Genomic DNA, 24,289 nt, shown 5'->3' with positions numbered 1-24,289 from the left:
TGGATCAATGCACACTGGTGGAAAAGGGGTGCTGACAAAGCTTTCTCTCAGGACTATCCTATTGAGCTCAGTGTGGAATGAGAGCGTCCATTAAAATGCTTTTCCCTAATGTAACAGCATTTAATACCAGACGTTAAAGGAATAGTTCTCCCAAACAGGAAAATCAGTCATCATTTACTCACCCTCATGTCGTGACAACCCATTTGCAATTCGAAAGTAAAACATTTTGAATTATCTTAACGGAATTCTTTCCAAAAAAAAAAAAGAAAAGACAAAGCATATATGTGACCCTGGACCACAAAACCAGTCATAAGTAGCACAGGTATATTTGTAGCAATAGCCAACAATACATTGTATGGGTCAGAATTATACATTTCATTAGGATATTAAGTAAAGATCATGTTCCATGAAGATATTTTGTAAATTTCCTACCGTACATATATCAAAACTTAATTTTTGATTAGTAATATGCATTGCTAAGAACTTCATTTGGAAAACTTTAAAGGCAATAATAGTTGCATCTCAGCCAAATATCGTCCTGTCTTAAACCATACATCAATGGAAAACTTATTTATTCAACTCAATTTAAAAAAAGTGACCCTTATAATTGGTTTTGGGGTCCAGGGTCATATATTATATGTAGATTATATCTATTTATTTTGTTATGTTTCTCACTTCTAAAGACAGATCTTTTTTTAATCAAGGAAAAAACAGCATAAAAGTTTGGAACAATATGAAGGTAAATAAATGATGACCTTCATTTTTAGGTGAACCGTTCCTTTAATGCTCAGTCAGTCCCCATGGAATGAAAAGGTTTATGATGCAAGCTATGAAATAATGAAACCCTAAAGCTATAAAATTTCCAATAAGCTCTGCTCATCAATCATACTTTATCATCACTACTGTCTATTTAGTTTATTAATTTGATTGTTAGTAGTTTTACACAACCTGCCACAGACACAATAAATCATAAAATATTAAATATGCACACCTAAATAACGGACAAAATCACATGGGTGAAACTGGCTCCGGGCCACGAAAACACAAAGCTTACATGACAATTCGGTAAAACGATTCACAGATCGGTCTTCCCTCCTGCCGCACAGCAGACAAATCTGTCAGACACACCCTGATGACATCACCGCGATGGAGAGTGATTAGTGCCCACTATCGGGTTTGCTGGCCGAACCTTAAATCCATCACCATCTCCCTCTTCAACTTACTCTCTCTCTCCTTTTCTGTTGGAAATGTGCACAAACGGGCACTGCACTCTCCCTGACCAAGTCAAACAATACCTTCCAGAACATTGCTGAGCTATGCTTTCTTTTGTAACTGTGAGATTCATTGCTCAACAGTGCTTACGATCTTCCTGTAAGTTCAGGTGGAACTGTGCAGGTTTACTTATGAAGAGAACTGGCAATGCATCAGACTCTACACTGATATGTGCATTTATGAATCCAATAAAACAAGTTGCTTTATGATAGCACTAATCATTATGTCATTTATGATTTTAGTCAGATAATTGCACCACATCCTGGTGCTTTATTTAAACAAACAATAGGTGCCTCATTACAAAAGGAGGATTGTACAAAGACAAACTGGCTCAGAAAGGTCTGTGATTACAGTTAAAGAGTTGTCAGAATGAATAAAGTAGGCCTTCGCTGCCCTGACTGAAGCAGAAATCAGTCAAGTGTCGATGAAGGTGCAGGTGCTACAGTAAAATCAGATCAAGGGGAGATATGGGTAATCTAATACTTCTCTTGGCAAAAATTCAACTCAGCTTTTAGAACTGCTTTACAAGAGAATACTAGCGCGTGTAGATTTCGGTCCATACTAGTTTTTCCCATATATGAAGCGTAGGGTTGGTAAGAATTTGTAATGTTTTTAAAAGAACACAAAACCAGTAATATTGTGAAATGCTGTTTTCTATTTCAATACATCTTAAAATGTCATTTATTCCTGTGTCAAAGGCAAATTTTCAACAGCTTTTAGTGTCACATGATCCTTCAGAAATCATTCTGATATGCTGATTTGGTGTTCAAGAAAGATTTTTTATTACTATTATTATTATTATAAATTTTAGAAACAGTGCAGTTATTTTTATCAGGATGAATAGAAAGTTCAAAAGAACAGGATTATTTTAAAATAGAAATATTTTGCCACATTATAAATGTTTTTACAGTCATTTCTGATCAATTTATGTGTCTTTGCATAATAGCATAGCTGAATATTAAGACGTTTAGGCTAAACCAATGATATTGAAATACCTTAAAGTAAAACTTGTATATAAGCGTGCGTGTCTGTATTTATTTCCCTTTTCATTGTTGTCTATTTACAATAATACCTGCATAAAATAATGGTGATTGAGCTAATGTCAAACACATTTGGACACAAGCAACATTTGAACACTATACTGCAATCAATCAATCAATAAATAGATAATAATATGCTGTATTGTTTTTACTAGAATGCCCAATGGGCATTTTTAAATGCCCAAACAATGTGTGTAAAATTCTCAAAATAGATACTTTTGGAAAAAAATAAAATAGGATAAAATTAGAGGGAAAACTTTAGGACGTTAGGGTTAAGCTAAAATGTAACAGGTTTGTTTTGGTAAAATGTTCTCATTAGTACTCTTTTAACCTCTTGTGAGTTGCAGGATCCTTCAACTTAACTAGGGTCCATCAAGTACCTTGTATACTCTTGAGACAAGAGATTAAGAATAAGGCAATATCCTTTTAGGAACACAAGGGAGTTAGCAAATCCCCAACCACAAGACATGGCTTAAGACTGAGACTGGGGTTAAGGCAAAGAATGTAAGCACATATACGCCACCACAACTTCATACAAGGAATGTGTCCTTTGACCTGCATCTCAGACAGACAAACATAAATGCAACTTCAGAGGAATCCAGATTTCAAAATCACAAAACAACAGTGACACTGCATGGGGTGTCCGGAGTGCACATAAAGAACTCAACAAGCTAGTTAAAGGGGTCATATGACGTTACTAAAAAGAACATTATTTTGTGTATTTGGTGTAATGCAATGCGTTTATGCGGTTTAAGGTTCAAAAAACACATTTTCCACATACTGTACATTATTGTTGCTCCTCTATGCCCCACCTTTCTGAAACGTGTTGATTTTTACAAAGCTCATTGTTCTGAGAAGCTAGGCGTACTCTGATTGGCCAGCTATCCAGTGCGTTGTGATTGGCCGAATACCTCAAGCGTGAGACGGAAATGTTACGCCCCTCACCGTATTGTGATGCCATGTTCCGGCGCGAAAACACAAAAACAATAAAACCTATTATAAACGAGGCATTTGTTGTATCCAGTGGGAACATAATTACTGATTATAATGACTTATACTGTCTTTTTTTCCCCAAACATTACCATGTCTGCATTTGTGATCGGAGAAATGGCAAACAACAAGCACAAAACTTGCGTTTGAATTGTCAGTAGCAGAAACGTACTTACAGGCTGTGAGTCAGAAGCGTCAGTTGTGTCCTCTTTTGGAAGCCCAAACAAAGTAATTTTGCTTTCACAACGAAACATAGCGTCTCCACGACATGGCACCAGCAACAATACTACAGCAAGAATAATAGTTCCGCCTTCTTTCTTTGCATATATTTGGCCAGTGTTTTGCAAATTTTCCCACATCGTGGCGTAGACATGTGGGGGCGTGTTTGAATGAGCCGTTTTAGGAGGGCGTGGCAGAGTCTTAACTTTTATAAAGAATATCTATTTTAGTCTTTGCAACTTCAGGGATCTTATCTATGCACAAACAGCTTGTAACACTCCAAAGAGAAAGGAAAACTTGAAATCGCATCATATGACCCCTTTAATACTGGCTTTATATTAGATTTGCAAACGATTATGTATTAACGATCAATAAAAACAATACAGTTTGATCAAACAATATTGTTAGGTTCCTGTTCCCAAAGGTGACAGCTATGTGGTTGAGTGCAGTTTTTAAAATGCATTTGGGACCAAATGTAGTAAAGCAATGGTTTATTGGGTTTATAAAAAGTCCCATTCCTTGCAAATTCATAATAATGCAGTATATTTTCATTTCTCCATCATTAACAATACAGTATGTGTTAATACCATAGATTAAATATTAAACATTTATTAAATGTGTTTACTATTAAACACATAGGTGAGAATTCATTTTTATAATTTTACTTAGTTTTGAAGATCTTTGGTGTCATTTTTGGTACACGTGCTATGCACTAAATGCTAATATTAAAAACTGGTGATTTATTAAGAAATAATACATTTTCAATACTAGAATAGAAGAAATAATAGCTATGCTTCATTTATTCAGATCCAAATCTCACACGCATGTGTGTTTCTATAATAATTCTATAATAATTCACAGATAAGAATGGAAAATGTCCTGTGGTATTCAGTTAAAAAGGATTCAAATACACCCACGGCCTTGATAATTATTTCACATCATTTCCTCCTTGTGCTAGCACAAAGCATTCTCTCTCTAGAGCTGAGGCTAAATAGAAGCTGCTGATAACACAAGGAAAATTAATTTGATGAAGAAACTCAAATAGATATAATGCAGTTAAACAGCACAAATTAACCCGAGTCAATACTAGAAATAGTAATGTTCCAGGTTAACTAGGATTTATAAGAATTAGTTTGAGAAAACAAACAAAAAAAACACTAAGATCAATGAATCATGTGAATACAAGCACACAAAATCATGTAAATACAAGCTGTCAAAATCCTGTAGTTTACTAATGTTATTGTTACTACTGTGGAACTAATGCATTAAAATAGAATCTGGTGTACAAAGCTTTCTGATACTTTCATTTTAAGTAGCTAATAACAACAAGTTATCACAGTTTTACTGAATTAACAACAACAACTGCAATAACTACAAGATTCTGAGAGAAACTATAGTTACCATGGTACATTTTGGTATGCAAGTTAGAGTGTAGCAATTGATATGCAAAAATGTAGCATCCGATTCCATTTACACACTAATGTTCCCTTTATGATGATATCTATATCAAACTGAGCAAATTCTGGAAACATTTTAAAAGTTTCCATTCCCAAATCATGAATAAATTGACATATATAGATGTATTTTTAGTTTGAACAAACTTTTTTGTTCAATTACTTGCAATTCTGGACACAGTGTTATGATTGCAATTCTGGATGCAGTGTTAAGTAATTAACATGCTCCCGGTGTATAGCACAAATCAAATGTTGGCAAAACAAGAATTCAATCAACTATCAGAGGGAGTCTGATGGGATCTGCATGAGTCGAAGTTGCTTCATTGAGGAAACTGTAATAAACTCATTTAAAAGTTGTGCAAAAACAAATAGTTGGTGGTCTGCCTGAATGACTAGTCATCTAGGAATCCCTGTACAATTAGAATGGTTTCAGGTTCACCTTACCCTGAACAGACAAGTTTCTCAGGGGACATTAACAAAAGATTAAAGATTCCATCTTACAGGGGTCATAAAATGAGAATTTGAAATTCTCTTGATCTTCTGATGTATGAGAGATGTGCTATAAAAACATTCTATAAGTTTCAGAACTCAAAACTTTCTTGTTAGTCTAAAGGCAGCTTATATTGAAGCCAATCTGCCAAAATGAAGTGAGTGACATAAATACTGCCAAGTATAGTGACCCATACTCAGAATTCGTGCTCTGCATTTAACCCATCCAAACGTGCACACACACAGCAGTGAACACACACACACACCGTGAACACACACCCGGAGCAGTGGGCAGCCATTTATGCTGCGGCGCCCGGGGAGCAGTTGGGGGTTCGGTGCCTTGCTCAAGGGCACCTCAGTCGTGGTATTGAGGGTGGAGAGAGCGCTGGACATTCACTCCCCCCACCTACAATCCCTGCCGGCCCGAGACTCGAACCAGCAACCTTTGGATTACGAGTCCGACTCTCTAACCATTAGGCCACGACTTCCCCCAAAATGACAGGTTTTGGAATGTGCCACTTTATGACATAATAGTGTGGCTAAACACCACCTCCGCAGAAGATGATCAACACCTGCTTCTACATCACTGCCTGTTTAGCCCCGCCCACCAATTCGCACACATAGTAGGTAAATGACGAGAGCGGCAAACAAGCTTTAATGACAGACAACGTCAGTAAGAACTTGGTCCTTTGTTCACTTCAACAAGGCACAATTCAATGCAGGATTACTACTAAAGGACGGTGCTGTGCTGATTGGATAAGATGTCGCACCACATAAGTGTGAGTTTTCATTACGTGCTCACTATTACTTTGTCTGTTATTACAGATAGTTTAATATGTACCAAGTATTTATGTATTTTTAACCTAAATCACAGCAGTGTCCATCTATGAAGGATGTAGGCTGTCAAACATACACAACTGTCTGCCAATCATAGCAGTGGGTGTTTACTTCCCAGTCTACAATCCGCCACGCCTATTCAAACGGAGCGTTCTGATGAGAGGGGTTAAAAACAGGACAAAATAGCCTATTACTGTTTTTTGATGTAAAAATCTTGATAACGTTATAAGTGGACCTCAGAGAACAGTATAAAAAAAAGAAAGGCAGTTCATGACCCCTTTAAAAACACAATGTTAAAACACAATGTTCATTGTGGCATGGTCAGAAAACAAAAGCAACAAAATGGCTAAAGATGTCAGTCTGTTAGTGCATGGATGTAGCAGCAATGTTTGAAAGGGGACAACTTTAAATTGATAAATTTATGATTTCATGCAGATTCGAGATCTGTACTGTCATGTCAGTACACAGTAGAAGGGACTTAGAACTGAATGAGGAAAGCTGGAAAAGGTCAAACTGCTCCGTAGGCAAATGACATTGCAGCCTAGATCACTCGCAAGCCAATCAGATTGGTCTACAGCAGAAGTCCTATTTGTGTATCTGTTCCTGTGTCAGGTCAGAGAAGAACCAGGCCAAGCTACAGTACAACAAAGACAACAGATGCCACTCCAAGATAACCCACTATAGTAAGACTGCAGTGGAACATGAGAGGTGATGACACACCTGAACTCAAACAGGCATTACTTTTTGTTTTATACTGGGTAAGCACGTGCATGTCCACATTTCACATGAGATTGTTGATAAGACTGCAATGTAAGTCACACACCTTGTGGGTGATGGCATTTAGACAAATTACGATACTCTGAAATGATATGTTCCTGACACTCCTGAAGACTCAAGCAGCATTTTAGACTACTTGAATTTTAAATTTTTTTCCGACTGACAAACCCCTATTGAAGGTTGAGAGGTGGTCACTTGCACACACTCACACCAGCTGGAGAGGGGCGTTCCCAGAACATTCCTGAGCATAATACCACCTCCAATGGGCAAAACACACTTTTTTCCTTCGCATATGTCCTCTTGGGTAAAGGCTTTGCTGCAAGCTTACAACAAATAGGATGTCTTGTGCTAACACTGGACCATTTCAACTCAAAATAAATTCCCAACAATACCTCTTAAGTCTTTCTGACCACTGAGCTTCAGTTAATGCTGGTCCTTCCACCCTTACAAACACTGTCAGCACACGTTTACTTAGGTGTAAGAGAACTGGGCACGCTGTGTAGTCAAGGGATGCATTCCTCTCGTGGCATGATAGGACAAGCAAAAGTAGGCCTATAGCACAAGGGTGAACAATCCTATTCCTGCAGGTCCACTATCCTGCAGTTTAGCTCCAATCCTAATCAAACACACCTGAGTCAGCAAATCAAGGTCTTTGGGATTACTAAGAATCTTCTAGGCAAGTGTGTTTTGGGCAGATTGAAGCTAAACTCTGCAAGGCATTGACCCTCTAGGAACAGGATCACTCCTAGTAGAGCATTCTGAACCTATCTAGTTGTTGAACTTTGATTTCTGGAGTTCTTCTCAAGTCGGAGACAAAATGTCCTGCATGGCACACAGACTGTTTAGAAACCCTGTTTAGACTGTTTAGAGTCTTTGTACTAGGCTTTATTTCTGCACCACTAGCATTATTTGTTCCACACTGCAAGTTGTTGCTCTTGCCTGACAGCACTTTCACGCTTTTAACTTTACTGTGTTTAAGTGAGGAAAATTCTTCCAGTCAAAACACCCCAGCCTGCCCTGTGTTTCCCAAGAGTAATCAGGACTTGGAGGTACTTGTTCATGTCTCCAAAACTCTCCCTTTACACAATTTCCCCATCTGGGAACAATGAGGAAAATCTCCATTTCCACCAAACATAGAGGTGAGCCATTATTGATAATGTTTTACAAGTAGGTGAAGGGTTAGGGATAGGAGGGGACTCTTAAACCTGATAACCTTCTTGGCATCAAAAACTAGAAACTCATTGTAAGTGTGCGACCTTCCACCAGGTTCAAGAAGACACAACTTAAGCCTTTTACTTGTGTTTTGAAGCATGTTAGCTGGTCCAGGCAGGTTATTAGCTGGTTTTGGGTGGTCGACCAGCCACCAAGACACCTTAAGGCTGATGATACACAGGGGAAGTTTTTGATCAATTTTGCCAGGCAACTTTTTTTGAGCAGTGTTGCTTGGGCACTTTCCCACTAAGAATGGGTAACAAATTTCTATCTAAATACATTAACCAAAGTTGCCCGGTAACATTGCTCAAAAAGTTGCCCTGTGTATCATCAGCCTAAGGTGGCATGATTACCTGGTCTGTTCCTGGTCCAAGATAGTCTATCAACTAATGACCATGATTTTCCAGCAGGGACTACTAAAGGGAGTGTCCATGCAACAAAAATAATCTCAGTTGATCATAGTAAATGAAAAGCTATTTAAAGAAAGCTATGCAAGGATAAAACGCTTCAGCTAACATACAAAACGCTGAGCAAATAAACTATACGGGTAAGGGACACATTCAGAATCCAACTGGTTATCCAATAACATCAAAAGTGATCAATGCTAAGTTTATGCATGAATGAAACAAAGGAAGTCTTGGAAGTAAAGCTCAAACTTCACATGAGCTTTAAAAGTAAATCCCATGTACCCTCATACTATAAAATCGTAAGATATTTGTTGTGGTCCTATATTTCAGGCTTCTGGATCCTGCAGAAGCCCCACGCCCCCATTTTTCATCTTTCCACACACATACACTCACACATGGTCTCGCTCTTGCTTCCAAACCAGACATAGTCCAAACAGCCTAGCACAAAGTACAACCTCTGCACCACTGGCATTAAATAGAAAACAAAACCAAAACTTAAGATGACATACCTCACTACGCCTTTCTCCGGCGTGTCCTCTTTCATTCTTCTATCGGGTCCCTAATCGGTATATTGTTCTCTACTGCTCCTTTCGCCTTTGTTTTTATCCTCTCCAACTTTCTCTCAACTCTCGCTTTGCCCTTCTCCACACTATACCTCTCTTTTTGTGTCGGCCGTTGAACCAGAGCCAGGGTCCAGGGGCCAGAATGAGTGGAATTTAAACAAGAAAAGCAGAAACAATCGCTTCTTTGCGGCTAATATCTTTTCTTTTTCCTGCAACTGAACTCGCGCTCACATATGGATTACATTCCCAGGGAGGCAGCCAGCTGGATTTAAGCACAGTGGCTTTCTCTCTCTCCTTCGCTCTCACTCCCCCTCTCGCTCTCCTCTACAAATCCCCCCACAGCACAGCCCCTGCATACTCCCTCATTTCTGCAGTTCTGTTTCTACTCTAATCATTAACTCTGATTGGAGTGGCGGTCCGTCCTTTAACCCTTTCGGTGGCCTCCTGACACTTATTCCTCATGGGTTAACAAAACAAAGACTGTTCTTACTCCTGATTGCTTTGTACTATCAACCTGATGGTGGAAGTGAACACGAGGGCCACTGATTCTGTGCTAATGGGCTGCAGAATGTTATATAACATGGTGAAGTAGGGCAATCCATCTGAGGTTTGGACGGACTATGCCGTGCTAGGGCTTCCCAGCAATCCATTGTCATAGGTTTGCGGGAGTGTAATCATGTCCTCTCCAAACTCTTCATGCTCAGACTGTCCGCTAAAACTTGAAGAGAACAGGTGATAAGACACGCGTTTGCCAGTTTTGACGTTAAAGTTGAGATATAAAGGGGTGAATATCACCACTTTAGCAGTATTTCAGCACAAAAACTTGGGTCTTCTGTACTAAATGTTCAGAAACAGTACAGTGCGTATTATGTAAATTAAGTAATTTCCATTATTTTAGCTTAAATATGCCTTCTGGGAAAATATTCAAGTTGTTGAGAATATCTTATTCTCAAAACTCTGCACTTTTTGCATGGTGCAGTTAGCAGTGTACTGAACAGCAGTAAACAACACTATTTGCTTGGTGACGGTAAACAAATTTGAGCCGCACTAAACTGCAATAAACTCATTGCTACTTGCCTGGTGCCATTAACTCTGCACTAAATGATAGTAAACTACATTTGAGTTAAAAGCAGCACTGGTTTCTGTAATTAACAATGCACTAAACTACAGTAAATCACAACACTATTTACCTAATAAAAATTATGACACTAAATGCGGTTTAAAAAAAAAAAAGAAAACTTTTTGCTTAGTGCATTTAATGTCACATTAAATAACAGTAAATGCAATGCTAGTTACGTGGTGAAACTTTTATTTCACGCTATGTTTGCACCATTTTTACCTCATTTACCCAGCCCTAGTTAAAGGGATAGTAAAAAAAAATAGTGAATATCAACTCACTCTATGGTCGTTCCAAGCCTGGATGACTTTTTCTTCTGTGGAACACACAAAAGAAGAATGTTCTTTTTTTGCAGAATGTTTTTTTCCGTAGAATGTTCTTTTCTGTACAATGAATGTGAACTGTGACCAGGAGCTGTCTAATACCTACAATGACAAAAAAAGAACAAAAAAGGCATAAAAGTAGTCCAAATAATGGACTACTTTGCAAAATTGCATTCAACATTAATTTTGGCCATGTTTGCTCCTTTGCTCCTGATTTACAGAATTCCTTTAGTGAATCAGGCAATAAAACAACACAGACAGATCATGCAAATAAATTCTAAGCCATTCTTGGTTATTTTCCCTTAATTTTACTTGGGTCTCATTTGCTTAATGACAGCTTTTAGCCTCTATAATTGCATTGTCTTTTTCAATGAGATTTTTGTAGTCAGTGATAATGAAAGGAAAAAAAAAAAAGTTTGAATGACACCCCTAGAGATTATTAGTAATGTTCAGACACACACCTGATAATTATTGTAATGTGTTGCATTTAAATTGTTCTGGCCTGCAATGTTCTGTTATAATCATACAGTGGTTATTTCATTCATTTGTAATCATTGGATCAGAATGGGCTGACTTGTGCTTAACAGGATGTAATGTTTCTAAGGATGGCTCCATAACTACAAGCTACAGTTTATTAGATAATGAGTTTTGGCAACAAGTATTCTGGCCCTTTAAGAATTCCAAGGTCAAAGCACAGTTTATTTACAACAGTGCAGATTGCTACATTAATGGATGTGTCCATTTTATCAGTCTCCTATTGATTTATCAGCAGTGAACAAGACTGTGACCAGCTCTACAAAGTTTCTTTTTACTCCCCTACCCCTCACATGCTCAGTCCTAGCTAAAGGAAAAATTCTCAGAAAAATGAGTGTTCATCATTTACTCATTTACTGTTTTTAGTTACTTTTTGCTCCTGGTCACTATTTACTTTCATTACATGGAAAAGAGAATCATGAACATCTTGCTTAATATATATGACAAAAATCATTCGGATTTGGAACATCATGAGGATGAGTAAATGACAAAAGTTCCTTTTTTTTTTTTTTTAGGCAGAACTGCAACTAAGTCCATCTCTGATTCCTAGAAGTGGTTGCAATCATACAAGGCCTCTGTCCCAGCACTTCATTCCCAAAACAAACTTCTAATGAAGACTGTCCTCATAACTCTGATAGCCATGCATATCCTATTAGTGCTTGCAATGTGGCCACTTGTTTTCCAAAATGCTCAAGCTGATATACAGACAATGCTGTCACAGTGTCCATGCCGTATCATTGCACATTCCTCAATGACACTCCGTCCACCTTATGAGACACTCTGGCTGCCTTCTCGCAAACATTTTAGGTTCAAGACAAGGGAGGCAGGCAAAACAGGCCAGAACATCCCAAAACCCAGCTGGCTCTTAACAGGATCAGCATAAATGCGGCTTTTAATTATTCTTTTAATGGAGTTATGAAAAACTGCCCCATCTGCCTTATGTGAGATTTAAAAGCACAGGAAGCCACAACAACAAAAATTGATATATTGCAAAAATGTAACTTTTTTTATGAATGATGTGCAAAAATGTGCAAAACAACCATTTATTCTCTTGATCTACCTTTATCCCCATGGGGTTTCACAGGTTCTCAGTAAGATATCAAGCATTTATTCATACCCCTTTGAAATCTCAGTAATATATCAAGTGGTGACATGAGGTAAGGTCATTTCCATTTCTTATTCCATTACCACCTCATTCACACATCGTTGTACACCAGGACTGGTAGCACACAAATGGTCTCATGGGTAAAGTGTGCTCTGAAGTTCTGGCACAAACTTCTTTACATACATACAGGAGAGAAGCATATGTGACCCTGGACCACAAAACCAGTCTTAAGTCGCTGGGGTATATTTGTAGCAATAGCCAAAAATACATTGTATGGGTCAAAATTATCGATTTTTCTTTTATGACAAAAATCATTAGGATATTAAAGTAAAGATCATGTTCTATGAAGACATTTTGTAAATTTCTTACCGTAAATATATCAAAACTTAATTTTTCATTAGTAATATGCATTGCTAAGGACTTCATTTGGACAACTTTAAAGGCGATTTTCTCAATATTTCGATTTTTTTTGCACCCTCAGATTCCGGATTTTCAAATAGTTGTATCTCGGCCAAATAGTGCCTGATTCTAACAAACCATACATCCATGGAAAACTTATTTATTCAGCTTTCAGATTTTGTATAAATCTCAATTTTGAAAAATTTACACTTAAGACTGGTTTTGTGGTCCAGGGTCACATATGTGCATGTGCCATACAGATGGTTCTACTTTCAGGTACAACAGCATGTCTTTTCAAATGTATAATCATTAATACTATTCCATGCGTTCTGAGTTATTTACACTGTTAAAGCGTTGGATTCTCATGCTAAACATGGCCAAAGTGGATGCAGTTTGTTTTTCCTGGGCAGCAACAGAGTTTTGCAAGTGTTCGTTTGTTCCCGTCATTTCGGTGATGAATGTTTCATAAACAAGGCCTAGTTTTGGCCAGGTTCGATGCATGAGGCCTTACAACGAATACAGGCAATTCACCCTCAATCCAGAAGAGAGCGCCCGGAGTAATGCAACGCTGTTTGATAATCGCCAGCAGAAGAACCGCGAATGCCATGAGTTGCGCGCTTGAAAACAAAGCCCCCAGACAGTGACCATGTGCTGATTCTGAACGCGTCTCTCACATAGACTGACAAAGGAGTATACTTTAAAGGCTTGTGCTTTAAAATACAAATGGAGGTAAACTGGAGAGCTGCGGTTTTTCTGGACAAAAACATGATAACGTTTACATTTATTAGCCGATTTCAGTGGTTTGTGATCTACATGGACTTAAAAATAACTCTGCCTCCAGTTATTTAGTTAGGCTTGGAAAATGATTAATTTTCGTAAGAAATTGTGAAAGCTCACACTCGTGTTGATTTGGTTAATTTTTTCTGTTAACAATTCTAATATTAATGTAGTATAACTGTGATATATACATGTAATGTAATTTTAATGTACATTAAATGAAATTAAGTTTTTTCATTGCTTTCTCTGTCTTCAACCCCAACATTTAGCTTTTCTTGTGCCTCAAGTCAGAACACAGCTCATTCCCTTTGAAATACTGGGGGGCAAAAATCGAAATAATACATCTTTAAGTACTAATAATTTTGTTTTATTAATGAGTAAAATAAGGTCTGTGGTAAACAACTCGACAAAGCTTGACATTTTGCTATACAATGCAAATTACACTCACCCATGCAGAAAACACAAATTTTGAAAATGTTTTTTATATTTCAATATGTTACTACATAGGAATGTTTGGGGTGTGAGTGTGTGCAGTTTAAGTTGGACAACAAAATGCCAAAGTATAGTTATGTTTAACAGACCAGAATATTAGATGCCCCCCCCCCCCCCAAAAAAACTTTCTATTAATCAAAGTTAATAATCATTATTACAACATCATCAAAAGCAATAATCAACAATGATTTTGTCATGATATTGCAGTCCTGTTTTTTTCCTTGCTAGGCTATTTACATTATGCAGTTTCTGTGTAAATACACATACAGTACATGATCAGCATTAAACAGCCTGTATAAATAATTTTAAATGTAATCTATAGTATTGTGATATTTAAATATCTGACAAAAACGACAGAAACATTTAATAAGCTTAATTATATTACATAATGTTATAAAAATTGCCCATACAAAAGGTAAACAATGCTCCTGGAAGTCTATTCCGGGGGCAAATATTGCCCCACAATGGAAAAGTTCATGTCTGACCCTGGCAGAGATTGAGACAGAGAAGTTTGAATATGATCAGGGTCATTCTGGCCATTCATTCAGGGCTGTTCTGGGCTTTAACTAATACAAATATAATATTAGGCTGTGGAGGTATAATCTCTTGGAAATGTAGAGAAAAGGCTTTCTTCAGATTTCTTTGAGGCTTGTGTTGTCCTGTTTGCATTTGGCTGAAAAGGAAAATATATAACAGTCCACAGTTTTATGATAAACTATCGAATCCTTATAATCTAGTGATGATAAACTCTTCGTGAAATTAAAGCGGTGCTTTAGCTCCATCCCTATCCTGACAGTCTGACACTGTCTTGTGAAAGTGCTCACTGGAGCCTACATATTGTGCTCATAGCACAATTTACTTTATGATATAAACTACAATATAAGTTAAAACTTGAGAACTTTGATTTCTTATAAAATCTCGATACTGCTAGCTATTAATCGTCTGACACTGGTGGCTAATTAAGCTGACAAAATAATGTTAAAAATGACCCAAAAAACCTCCAGAAACAACTGTTCATTCTTACCTGTGAAAAATAATACCCCGAGATCTGTTTTTATTATTGTGAGATTGTTTTCAGGTATGACGAGTCGGCGACGTTGACATGCGGTCGAGCGGTCAATGAGGCGTCTAGGGTATTTATTATGTCTATGGTGTATCCTACCTCTCTTATTCGTCACAAATCCCAATATTCCATAATATTTCCATATTTGCGATGTAACGTATCTGAATGCTAAACTTATTTATTATGTAAATTATAGGCTTTGTACTTCAGTCGCATTCCAACGGTGACACAGAGGCGGGTGCGCTGATATTTGTATTTTATTTTGATAAAGTACCAACTTTAGAAATGCTGGAACTGATGTGTTTTGTGTGTGTGTGCGTGTGATGCGATCACTTCAACTGTTTCCTTATACCAGCAGAATCAACTTTAAACACTTATCGTCTTAATAATGCATCACTGTATAAAAGGTCTGCTTTTATTTGTGTACACTCACAATGAAAACAAAACATTGTGGTTTTATAAAATAAAAGAAAACAAATAGGATGTTGCTTTCTGCCATTTGAGTTTCCTTTCTGGGGACAAATTGAGCCCGTCACAAAAATGAACTGAAACTCAGCATATATAGGCTAGGTTACGTGCCGCACTGTTTTTCCCCTTGTTTATCTGTTAACTAAATCAAATATATTTCAAGAATGTATTCCTTGTATGTATATATGTACTGCAGATTATATATATAATGTAATATAATATTTAGTATTACTACTGTACTACTCTCTGTTCAAAATAAATGAAACCGAGCATAGTAGATTTGACGTTTTTTTCCTGTTGTACCGTAATCATATCGAACCGTGACCCCCGAACCGAGGTACGTACCGAACCATGACATCTGTGTACCGTGCCACCCCTATAGGTACTCAATTAACATGAGATTGAGCGAACCTGTTCGTGTTATGTCCCCTTTAATGAAAGCGAAAAAGGCTGTTAAGCAACAAAATGACAACAGAGTACAATAAAATTATCATAAAAATTACATAACTTGACCCTGTATTCTAATTCTTCTGAAGACAACATACCAAGTTTATGAGTTCATATATCCATCGTCCTATTCATGAACAAATCATTGCTTTGAATTGGATCTTTGTTGTTCCTGTTCCCAAAACCAGTCTGAATAATTTGTTCAGGAATCAAAATGATCCAGTTCTTTGATTTTAAATTACAATCTTACAAGCTGAAGAGGAAAAGATTTTCTTAAAAAGAAACTGTCACACAAAGCTTTAGAACACTCACAATATAGTGTGCACAGGTCATATGGACCACTTTTACGATGATTTTACGGTGCTTTGACAATTTTAAGAGCTTGAAAGAGCTTCACTTGCCATTTATTATAAATTACATGGAAAACAGCAATCAGCACAGTCTTCAAAATACCTTCTTGTATGTTCGACAGAACAAAGCGAGTAATACGGGTTTGGGACATTGAAGATGAGTAAATAACAGTTTTCATTTTTAGATAAACTGTCCCTTGCTCTAATTTAATTTGAAAATCCAAATAGACTGGCTTTAAAGCATGCGCCAAGTCACCAGCCCTGCAAAGCTTTTAGACAGGTGGCTTATTTATGCTTCCCTGGTCACCATGGAGTTAGTGGCAGCTCTCTAGTCTTGCACAAACACACACATTTATATGAGAAAAGGACGGTGTGTGCGAGGGAAACCAACAGAGGGACAGAGCAACAGAGTGAGGACACTCTCTTTGCTCTGGTTACATAAGCATAACCACATGCAAATGTCCACACACACAGTCAACATACAATCTGTTCATAAGGAAGAAAAGTATGGCTCTGGAGTACAAATGAAACCCTGCAGAATGTTTTATCTACAGTACAACCAGAGGCAAATATTTGAGAACAGCAGGGGGAGGTTTCTCAGAAATTATGTGATGTGGTATTCCAGTCCATTTATGTCTGTGATGTCTCAAAATGAGGAGTCTAGAGTGCTTTCACCTTCGGCGCAAGCCAAGGCCTCATCCTGGCTCTTTTGACTTTATCAAGAGCGAGTCAACACAGATGGCCAGTCACAGACACACAAACAATTACACACATACTCACACGTCGAGCCCTTTCAACACAGGAGATAATCCGAGGCACACGCATGCTTGGGCGAGGCCCATTGGGGAATGTTATTTATCGCTATTTGTCCGACCACACAGCAGCTTGATTCATTGCCTAGGGTCTAACGTCTCATAAGACCCACAAATCTCCTCGTTCTTGGGCCAATTAAAACATTCCAGTACCACAATCCTTTGTTTTCATTCAAGACCATTAACTTGTAATTTACCACTAATCTGTAAACCGACACAACCACAAGCATCTCAAACCGTAGGGTACAAAACTTTAAAGGCTCTTTCTCGGTCACTGGTGTCGACAAACTGAAAACAAGAACTGTTTAATGCCATTTGTCATAGGTTTGTTTCTCATTAGCCATCAGAGAGTTTATTGGGCTGCACTTTGATAGGATGGAAGGATGAAACGGGCCACAGAAAGACCTATTTTCCCAAACTAAAATGGAACAGGTACTGGCTGTTCCATGAACAAGAGGAATTTTGGTTATTTGTATGCCACTTACATCGAATAACCCACTGGGCAAAGAGCACTAAACCTTTTATCTTATCAAAGGTGGCACTAATTTTGGAATCCCTAGTGAGGCATGAGCTTGTAATACAATGCTGATAACCAGCTAGAGACTAAAGGAGCATGAGAGAACAGAATGTTACTGACCAACACTAAAATATTATATTGGTTACCTACAGCTCCTCTAGTTTCAAATTAGCCTTAGTCTGGACACACTTTTCTCATATTATTATCTTGAAAACTTTTTTTTCTCTTTAAAGGATGAGCTGGATCGGATAGTTAAGGAAAACAGCAAGTGGCCAGCATGCATGGAAACTCCTCCAATAGTGTTTAAAAAACATCCCAGGTTGTACCTAATGAAGCTGTTTGCTAAATAATTACCGCTAAGTTACAGCACTAATTTACCTCAAAGTTTGTAGACAAAAGCCTATGTATTTTTTAATTAAATGAAATAACTTGTATATTATAAAGAAAGATTATATAATGTTTATTAAATCAACTAAAAATCGGTTTAAATATTAAATAATTTGGCTCCAGCATCCTGCAACCCAACATAGGACAAAAAGTTTAGAGGAAAAGAAAACAACAAAATAAGATCAAATAAAATAATTATATTGATTAATTATATTATATAAACCTCTGTGAAAGCACACACACTTCCTCGTTATGCTTAACGTCGATACCCTGTGGCCATATTGCAAGAATAACTCCACTGTCTCTCCTGATAAATAGAGATCACATTAATTACGCTCTCTGTTTTCATGAGGGAAACCATTCTTTGGCAACGATTCAGAAACAACATGTGGCGAGATAAAGACAAAAATGAAATAATGAGCTCTCTGTAATTTTTAATCCAGAATCCTTCACAGTGACCAGGTCAGGTTAGTAGCAGTTCATAGGAAATGATTAAAAGGATTTCTCCATGGACTGGAAAATGCTTACAAACAGTCATGTCCAGATGGATGACGTTCCATCTCTGCGTGTAGGTTTGTTTTGGAAAGCGCATGTTTGTTCGTGCATATTAGTGGCTTGTATAAGTCACATGTGCAAGTTATAAAGATGTTAACACATCTCTCCCAATGACATCCGGCCATGTTTAGACAAAGGTGCGTTCTCTGTGTCTGACGACTCATCAGAGAGGTATTTAACTCTGTCCTGTGGTGAAATACTGGAGGTGTGATTAACAGGTCTCTACAAGCAACACAACTACATTCCTCCAGAAACGTGGCATCTTTGTTTTCTGATTTTGGACCAGGTTCCCCACTCAACTTTACTGTAGCCTCTATAAGAATAATTAGAGAGCTGATTGCAGATCAGCAGAAATCATCAGCTCCAAATCATTGGGTTATCATACATCCTCAAGTTGGCCAGACACACTAAAATCTCTTTCAATAAAGGAGAAATTAAAAGCAGTACAGTCGTATTTGTCATCTGGATATTTTTTACCTACTGCTTTTACGACTACTATGAATTCAAACATACTGCTCTTTTCACATGCAGTAAAATTTTTCATAATTTTAATGATTAAAGGGTGTAAAAATGCTATGCAAGTAAGTTTTCAGAAATGCTACTTACTATATATGGTAAAACTGTGCTAAATCAGGACATTCATTTCACATTCATTCAGTTTTGGGAAGGTAAAAAGTAGCAAGTCATCATATAATTTACAGTAAAAACTCAAATAAAAATTGACATTCCCAGAATTCCTCCACATTAGATGGCGTTTCATTTAAATAATTAAATAGTTTTGTTGTCAGTCAAAAAAAGAAAGCACTATACAAATAAATGTGACAGCAATATTGTGAATTATTATTAAATTTAATAATTAAAAATGTATTTATAAAGTAATAAATATAAAGTAATTTATTCATATTTATATAACCTTTAATAAACATTTAAATGTAATATTTAGCAAATCTCAAAATAAATCTCAATTTCATACAGTGTTTTTATGGTACTTCAGTCGGTTTGTATATAGGCCTAAACATTTTCATTATTATATAATACTTCATCATTACGGAAATATACTTCATTAGTTTTACAGTGAGGGTTCGTTTAATATGAGCAAGTATTAATTTACAGCATCATTCTGTGTAGCATAATGATCATAACAGTTTCCCCACTGGACACCTGCCAAAATGATCTCTATGCCAGCAGAGCAGCCCAGCAGAGAATGAATGTGGGACCACTCAGAGAGCAATTAAACTGGCCAAAGCGGTTCACAGAACAAAGGAACCATATCACTAAAGCGCCATAAGTCAACCTACTCTCCCGAATCCCTGTCTGATATGACTTTCTGCGCCCCACCTTGTCTTCTGCTCCCTCTCTTTCATATTAGCCATCTAAATTATGCTCCAGAGACAGTGGTGGGAGGAAGTGACTTGTGCATACAGCACACAGATACTGAAGGCTCTAATTTACACGGTGTGTGTGCTGCATGGGGGACACGCCTATGGAAACTGGCTATTGCTAATAATGCTGTGGCTAATTAGGACCCCAGATGGCCCTTGCACAGTAAATCAAGAACAGACAATACAAGTTGCCGTTTCATCTCACAGCATCAGCCCTTTATTCCAGCCTGTGTTCTTTGTTGAACAACAGACTTTTTCCTTGTAATTTAGTCCTGGCATTTTTTTTATTTATTTTTTTATCTTTGTCTGGAATCTTTGTGACTCACAACCCTTGAAAGCAAATACTGTGATATTGGTAAAGCTTTTGGTAATGCTTGGTTACTTTTAAATATACTATTTTCACGAATTACACAGTACTTCAAAATCTGTAACATTCTAAATGTATTAACATAAAAACAAAAAAATTATAATACTGCTCCTCCATATTTAAGAAAATTAAACAATAGTTGTTAAACAATTGTGGGGATTTCATTAATACATATGTCATATTTCACCTCTAAATAAATCAAATAATAATTTTATTATTAATAATAAAACATTTTTGTTGTTTCACTGTTTATTATTAATTCAGAGATGTATAACAATTTAAAAATTTACATTTATTCATTTAGCAGACTATTTTAATGTGCAAAAAATTAATCAACTTAATGTTTACTTTATACATTTACCCCAAAATTCTCATTACCTCAATGCACAATTTTATTAAAACTAAATACTAAAAACTGAAATAAATACAACTAAATAAATTCAATAAATTCAGCACAACAAAAGCGGAATTTAATTTTGACATTTCTTTTTTTGCATTAGAGTAATTATGACACACATTACAATAAGTTAATGGCATAAAGAGAGGTCCTCGACTAATGAAAATAATATCAAAATAAAAATAATATTAATTTCCATCATGCAAGAAATATCTTTATACAATGTATTTTAATTAAATATGCCCTACATATTCCTTTTATGAGATTCATATGATAATTCAGCAACTGTTCTCATTTTTATATCTGCTTGATATGCTGAAACTGTCTTGCTTGGACAGTTTCTTGGCAGTTTATTTTGTGATATTCACCCAATTAGGAGAAAAGTGGTAAAAGCTTTCCTTGAAAAGTCTAAACTGCCTTCAGACTTTGTGTGTTGCAAGGGTATTTTGAGAAAAGGTGTGTCTAAATAAGCTTTTATCTCCTCACAAACTCAGATAAACATCACACGCCCACACCGAGCACTGAAGAGCTCCTTAGACACAGGACACAAGTGGGGTATTCTTCCCCTCTCCCGTCTGTCATCTTCAAGCTTTTTGTTCACCTCTCCTGATCCGTCGGCCAGTGCCAAGTCTGTCCATCCAGACACCGAGGCAACTATTCACCCTGTGCTAGTCACGTTGAGGGACGCCAGCCTGGTCCAATCTTACTACTGCCACTGCCAAACCAACTTCTGCCAGCTGACTTCTGCCATAGCAACAATGCTAAAAAGATCATATATTAACATGCAATTATAGCAAGGGTGGATCTTTGAAATTTATGCTGTTGTGGATGCAAAACGTAGGCTTTATAACCCAAACTGCACTGCAAGCGGTTTACATAGGATGTTTTATAATCTTCAGCACAGTTCTCAATGTTTAAGTTTATGTATTTTCTGCAGATGATGGCAGCCTGCCCATCACAAATTAGCATCTTTGCATTTCCCTCAAAATCCAAATATAGCGTAGATATGAGCAAGTCTAAAATTCACACCAGCACTGCAGTTTCACCACGTGCCACTAAGCGCCTGCTTTTAAACTCACTAAAATTAAGCCCGGGAGTTTATGGTCTCCCATTTAAATTTTTAAGCTGCCTCGTGGCTTATTGGGTTTGAACCCAGAATGGTAGGATGTACATCAACATCAACAACAACAACCCTTCTGCCAGTTTTTAAATCAGTTTGTTTTCCAGATTTTGGAATATACAAAACAGGTGCTCGGTCCTCGCCAGAAAAGAGTAAATCAAATAGCAGGGGTTGGTGAAACACCGTTCAGGAATGATTCATGTCTATAATTAACTGTTTTTGCTTGGTTTGAGGTGATGAGAGCATATTTCTGTTGCGTGCTGCACACCTGGGCATCTGGATGACCTCAGACAACATCTGTCTTAGCATGTGTGTTAGCATGTATCTTCACTGTACGTCATCTGTTTTTGCTGCCTTTAAGCTAACCTGATTAATCATAACTTAAAGTCAGTTAATCTGTGTAGTTAACACTAAAACGTTAGAAAATGTGTGCTTTAATATAACATATATAAACTTAAATAAAAATATATTATATTTAAAAAATAGAAATGTTGTATTGTCTACAAAATAATATATTTATTATAAATAATAAAAACTAAAATAAGCTAAAAGTTAGCCTTAGCGCAACTTAACTAAAACTCAAATCTGAAATAAAATAAAACTTGAATATTGAAATGAAGCTGAAATAAAATAAAATAAATAAATAAATATTAGATGAAAGGCTTAAACTAAAGGAAAATGTAAAATGCTGTCTTGCCAACTAGCTGAAAAAAGTATTAAAATTAGTAACTGAAATTAATAATAAAAAAACTAAAGCTAAAACAAACAACTAAAACTAAAATGAAAACTAAAATAATTTCAAATTAAAATATAATAATAATAATAACAAAAATACTACAAATTAAACTAAAATTATAGTGAAAACTAAAAATATAAAAATAAAAGATAAAGGTAATATTAATAAAAACTATAATAGTATATAAAGTAATTCTAAAACAACACTATGTTGTATCTTTTAGATTGCTTCTAGGAAGTCCTTTAGGTGTTTGCATTCACACTTCAAGCTAATGTCTAAACACCTAATATCTTTCATATTTACCCTAGATCTGCAAGATATTGTTCTTTGTAAGACAGGAAACATTTGGACTAGCCTCTTCTGGTCTTTAGACAATGCATCCAAACCACCTTCTCCGTCTAGACACCTTGTATCCCATATCGAACACACACACACACACACACACACACACACAAACACAAATTCGCATGCACCTATTGATTGCCTCACATCCAACCTGGAGCTAGCAACTGAGAAATGACAGAACAGAAACCAGCCATTTGGATGGAGGAAGAAGGACTTTCCCTCTCTTTTTCCACCCAACTAGAGATTTCCCAAAAGAAAGAGGTGATCCTACCTTGCTGGGAGTTTTTGTGGCTGAGAATCGTCTCTGTTAAGTCCTCACGATGCGCTTCATTCACTGCCTCCCTCTCTTCTCCCGGTTACTGTGCTCCTGAAGCGTGGTGGTGTGGTCTGAAGGGGGGTGGCTGGTGAATAGAAAGAAAGGGAGAGGGTGAGTGAGTGAGGGAGAGAGAGAGAAAGGGAGAGCAAATAATCAAAAGCTCCAGGGTAAAAACTGCGAAACTTGAAACCACCGTTGGACAATTATTTCCCCCTCTCCTTTCTTTCTCCTCCACTCATCAACCTCAGAGTAAATCCCTTCCTGGTGCGTAAGAACAGCAATTTTTTCCTTCCAATCCAGATTCGATAAAGAAAAGGAATAGGAGAATTGGACATCCAGCTGGGCCGTACGTAAAAATATAACCTGTCAGCTAACTTCCTTTTTTAAACATACAGTCAGGTCCATAAATATTGGGACATCGGCACAATTCTAACATTTTTGACTCTATACACCACCACAATGGATTTCAAATGAAACGAACAAGATGTGCTTTAACTGCAGACTGTCAGCTTTAATTTGAGGGTATTTACATCCAAATCAGGTGAACGGTGTAGGAATTACAACAGTTTGCATATGTGACTCCCACTTGTAAAGGGACCAAAAGTAATGGGACAGAATAATAATCATAAATCAAACTTTCACTTTTTAATACTTGGTTGCAAATCCTTTGCAGTCAATTACAGCCTGAAGTCTGGAACGCATAGACATCACCAGACGCTGGGTTTCATCGCTGGTGATGCTCTGCCAGGCCTCTACTGCAACCGTCTTCAGTTCCTGCTTGTTCTTGGGGCATTTTCCCTTCAGTTTTGTCTTCAGCAAGTGAAATGCATGCTCAATCGGATTCAGGTCAGGTGATTGACTTGGCCATTGCATAACAGTCCACTTCTTTCCCTTCAAAAACTCTTTGGTTGCTTTTGCAGTATGCTCTGGGTCATTGTCCATCTGCACTGTGAAGCGCCGTCCAGTGAGTTCTGAAGCATTTGGCTGAATATGAGCAGATAATATTGCCCGAAACACTTC

General features: G+C 37.1%; 1 protein-coding gene across 19 annotated transcripts in view; it reads right to left on the bottom strand.

The window, feature by feature from the left end:
• Positions 1-23,331, bottom strand: part of LOC306855388 (pleckstrin homology domain-containing family A member 6-like) — a 77,501-nt gene extending 54,170 nt beyond the window's left edge. For 9 of the 19 annotated variants that reach the window (XM_079394070.1, XM_079394082.1, XM_079394071.1 and 6 more), the window contains exon 1: positions 23,225-23,331. Coding sequence is in view for 10 of the 19 variants with exons in the window: in XM_079394081.1 (XP_079250207.1) it covers positions 9,207-9,241 (35 nt within the window). In the remaining 9 variants the exon portion in view is untranslated. Of the gene's footprint in view, positions 1-9,206; positions 9,617-23,224 lie in introns of those variants that run through there. The other 10 variants (XM_079394063.1, XM_079394079.1, XM_079394080.1 and 7 more) reach the window with 3 other exon arrangements.
• Positions 23,332-24,289: the final 958 nt, after the last annotated feature.

The sequence above is a fragment of the Barbus barbus genome (genome assembly GCF_936440315.1).
Source record: "Barbus barbus genome assembly, chromosome: 35".
Classification (NCBI taxonomy): Eukaryota; Metazoa; Chordata; class Actinopteri; order Cypriniformes; family Cyprinidae; genus Barbus; species Barbus barbus.
This window is presented reverse-complemented; position numbering and strand designations above follow the sequence as displayed.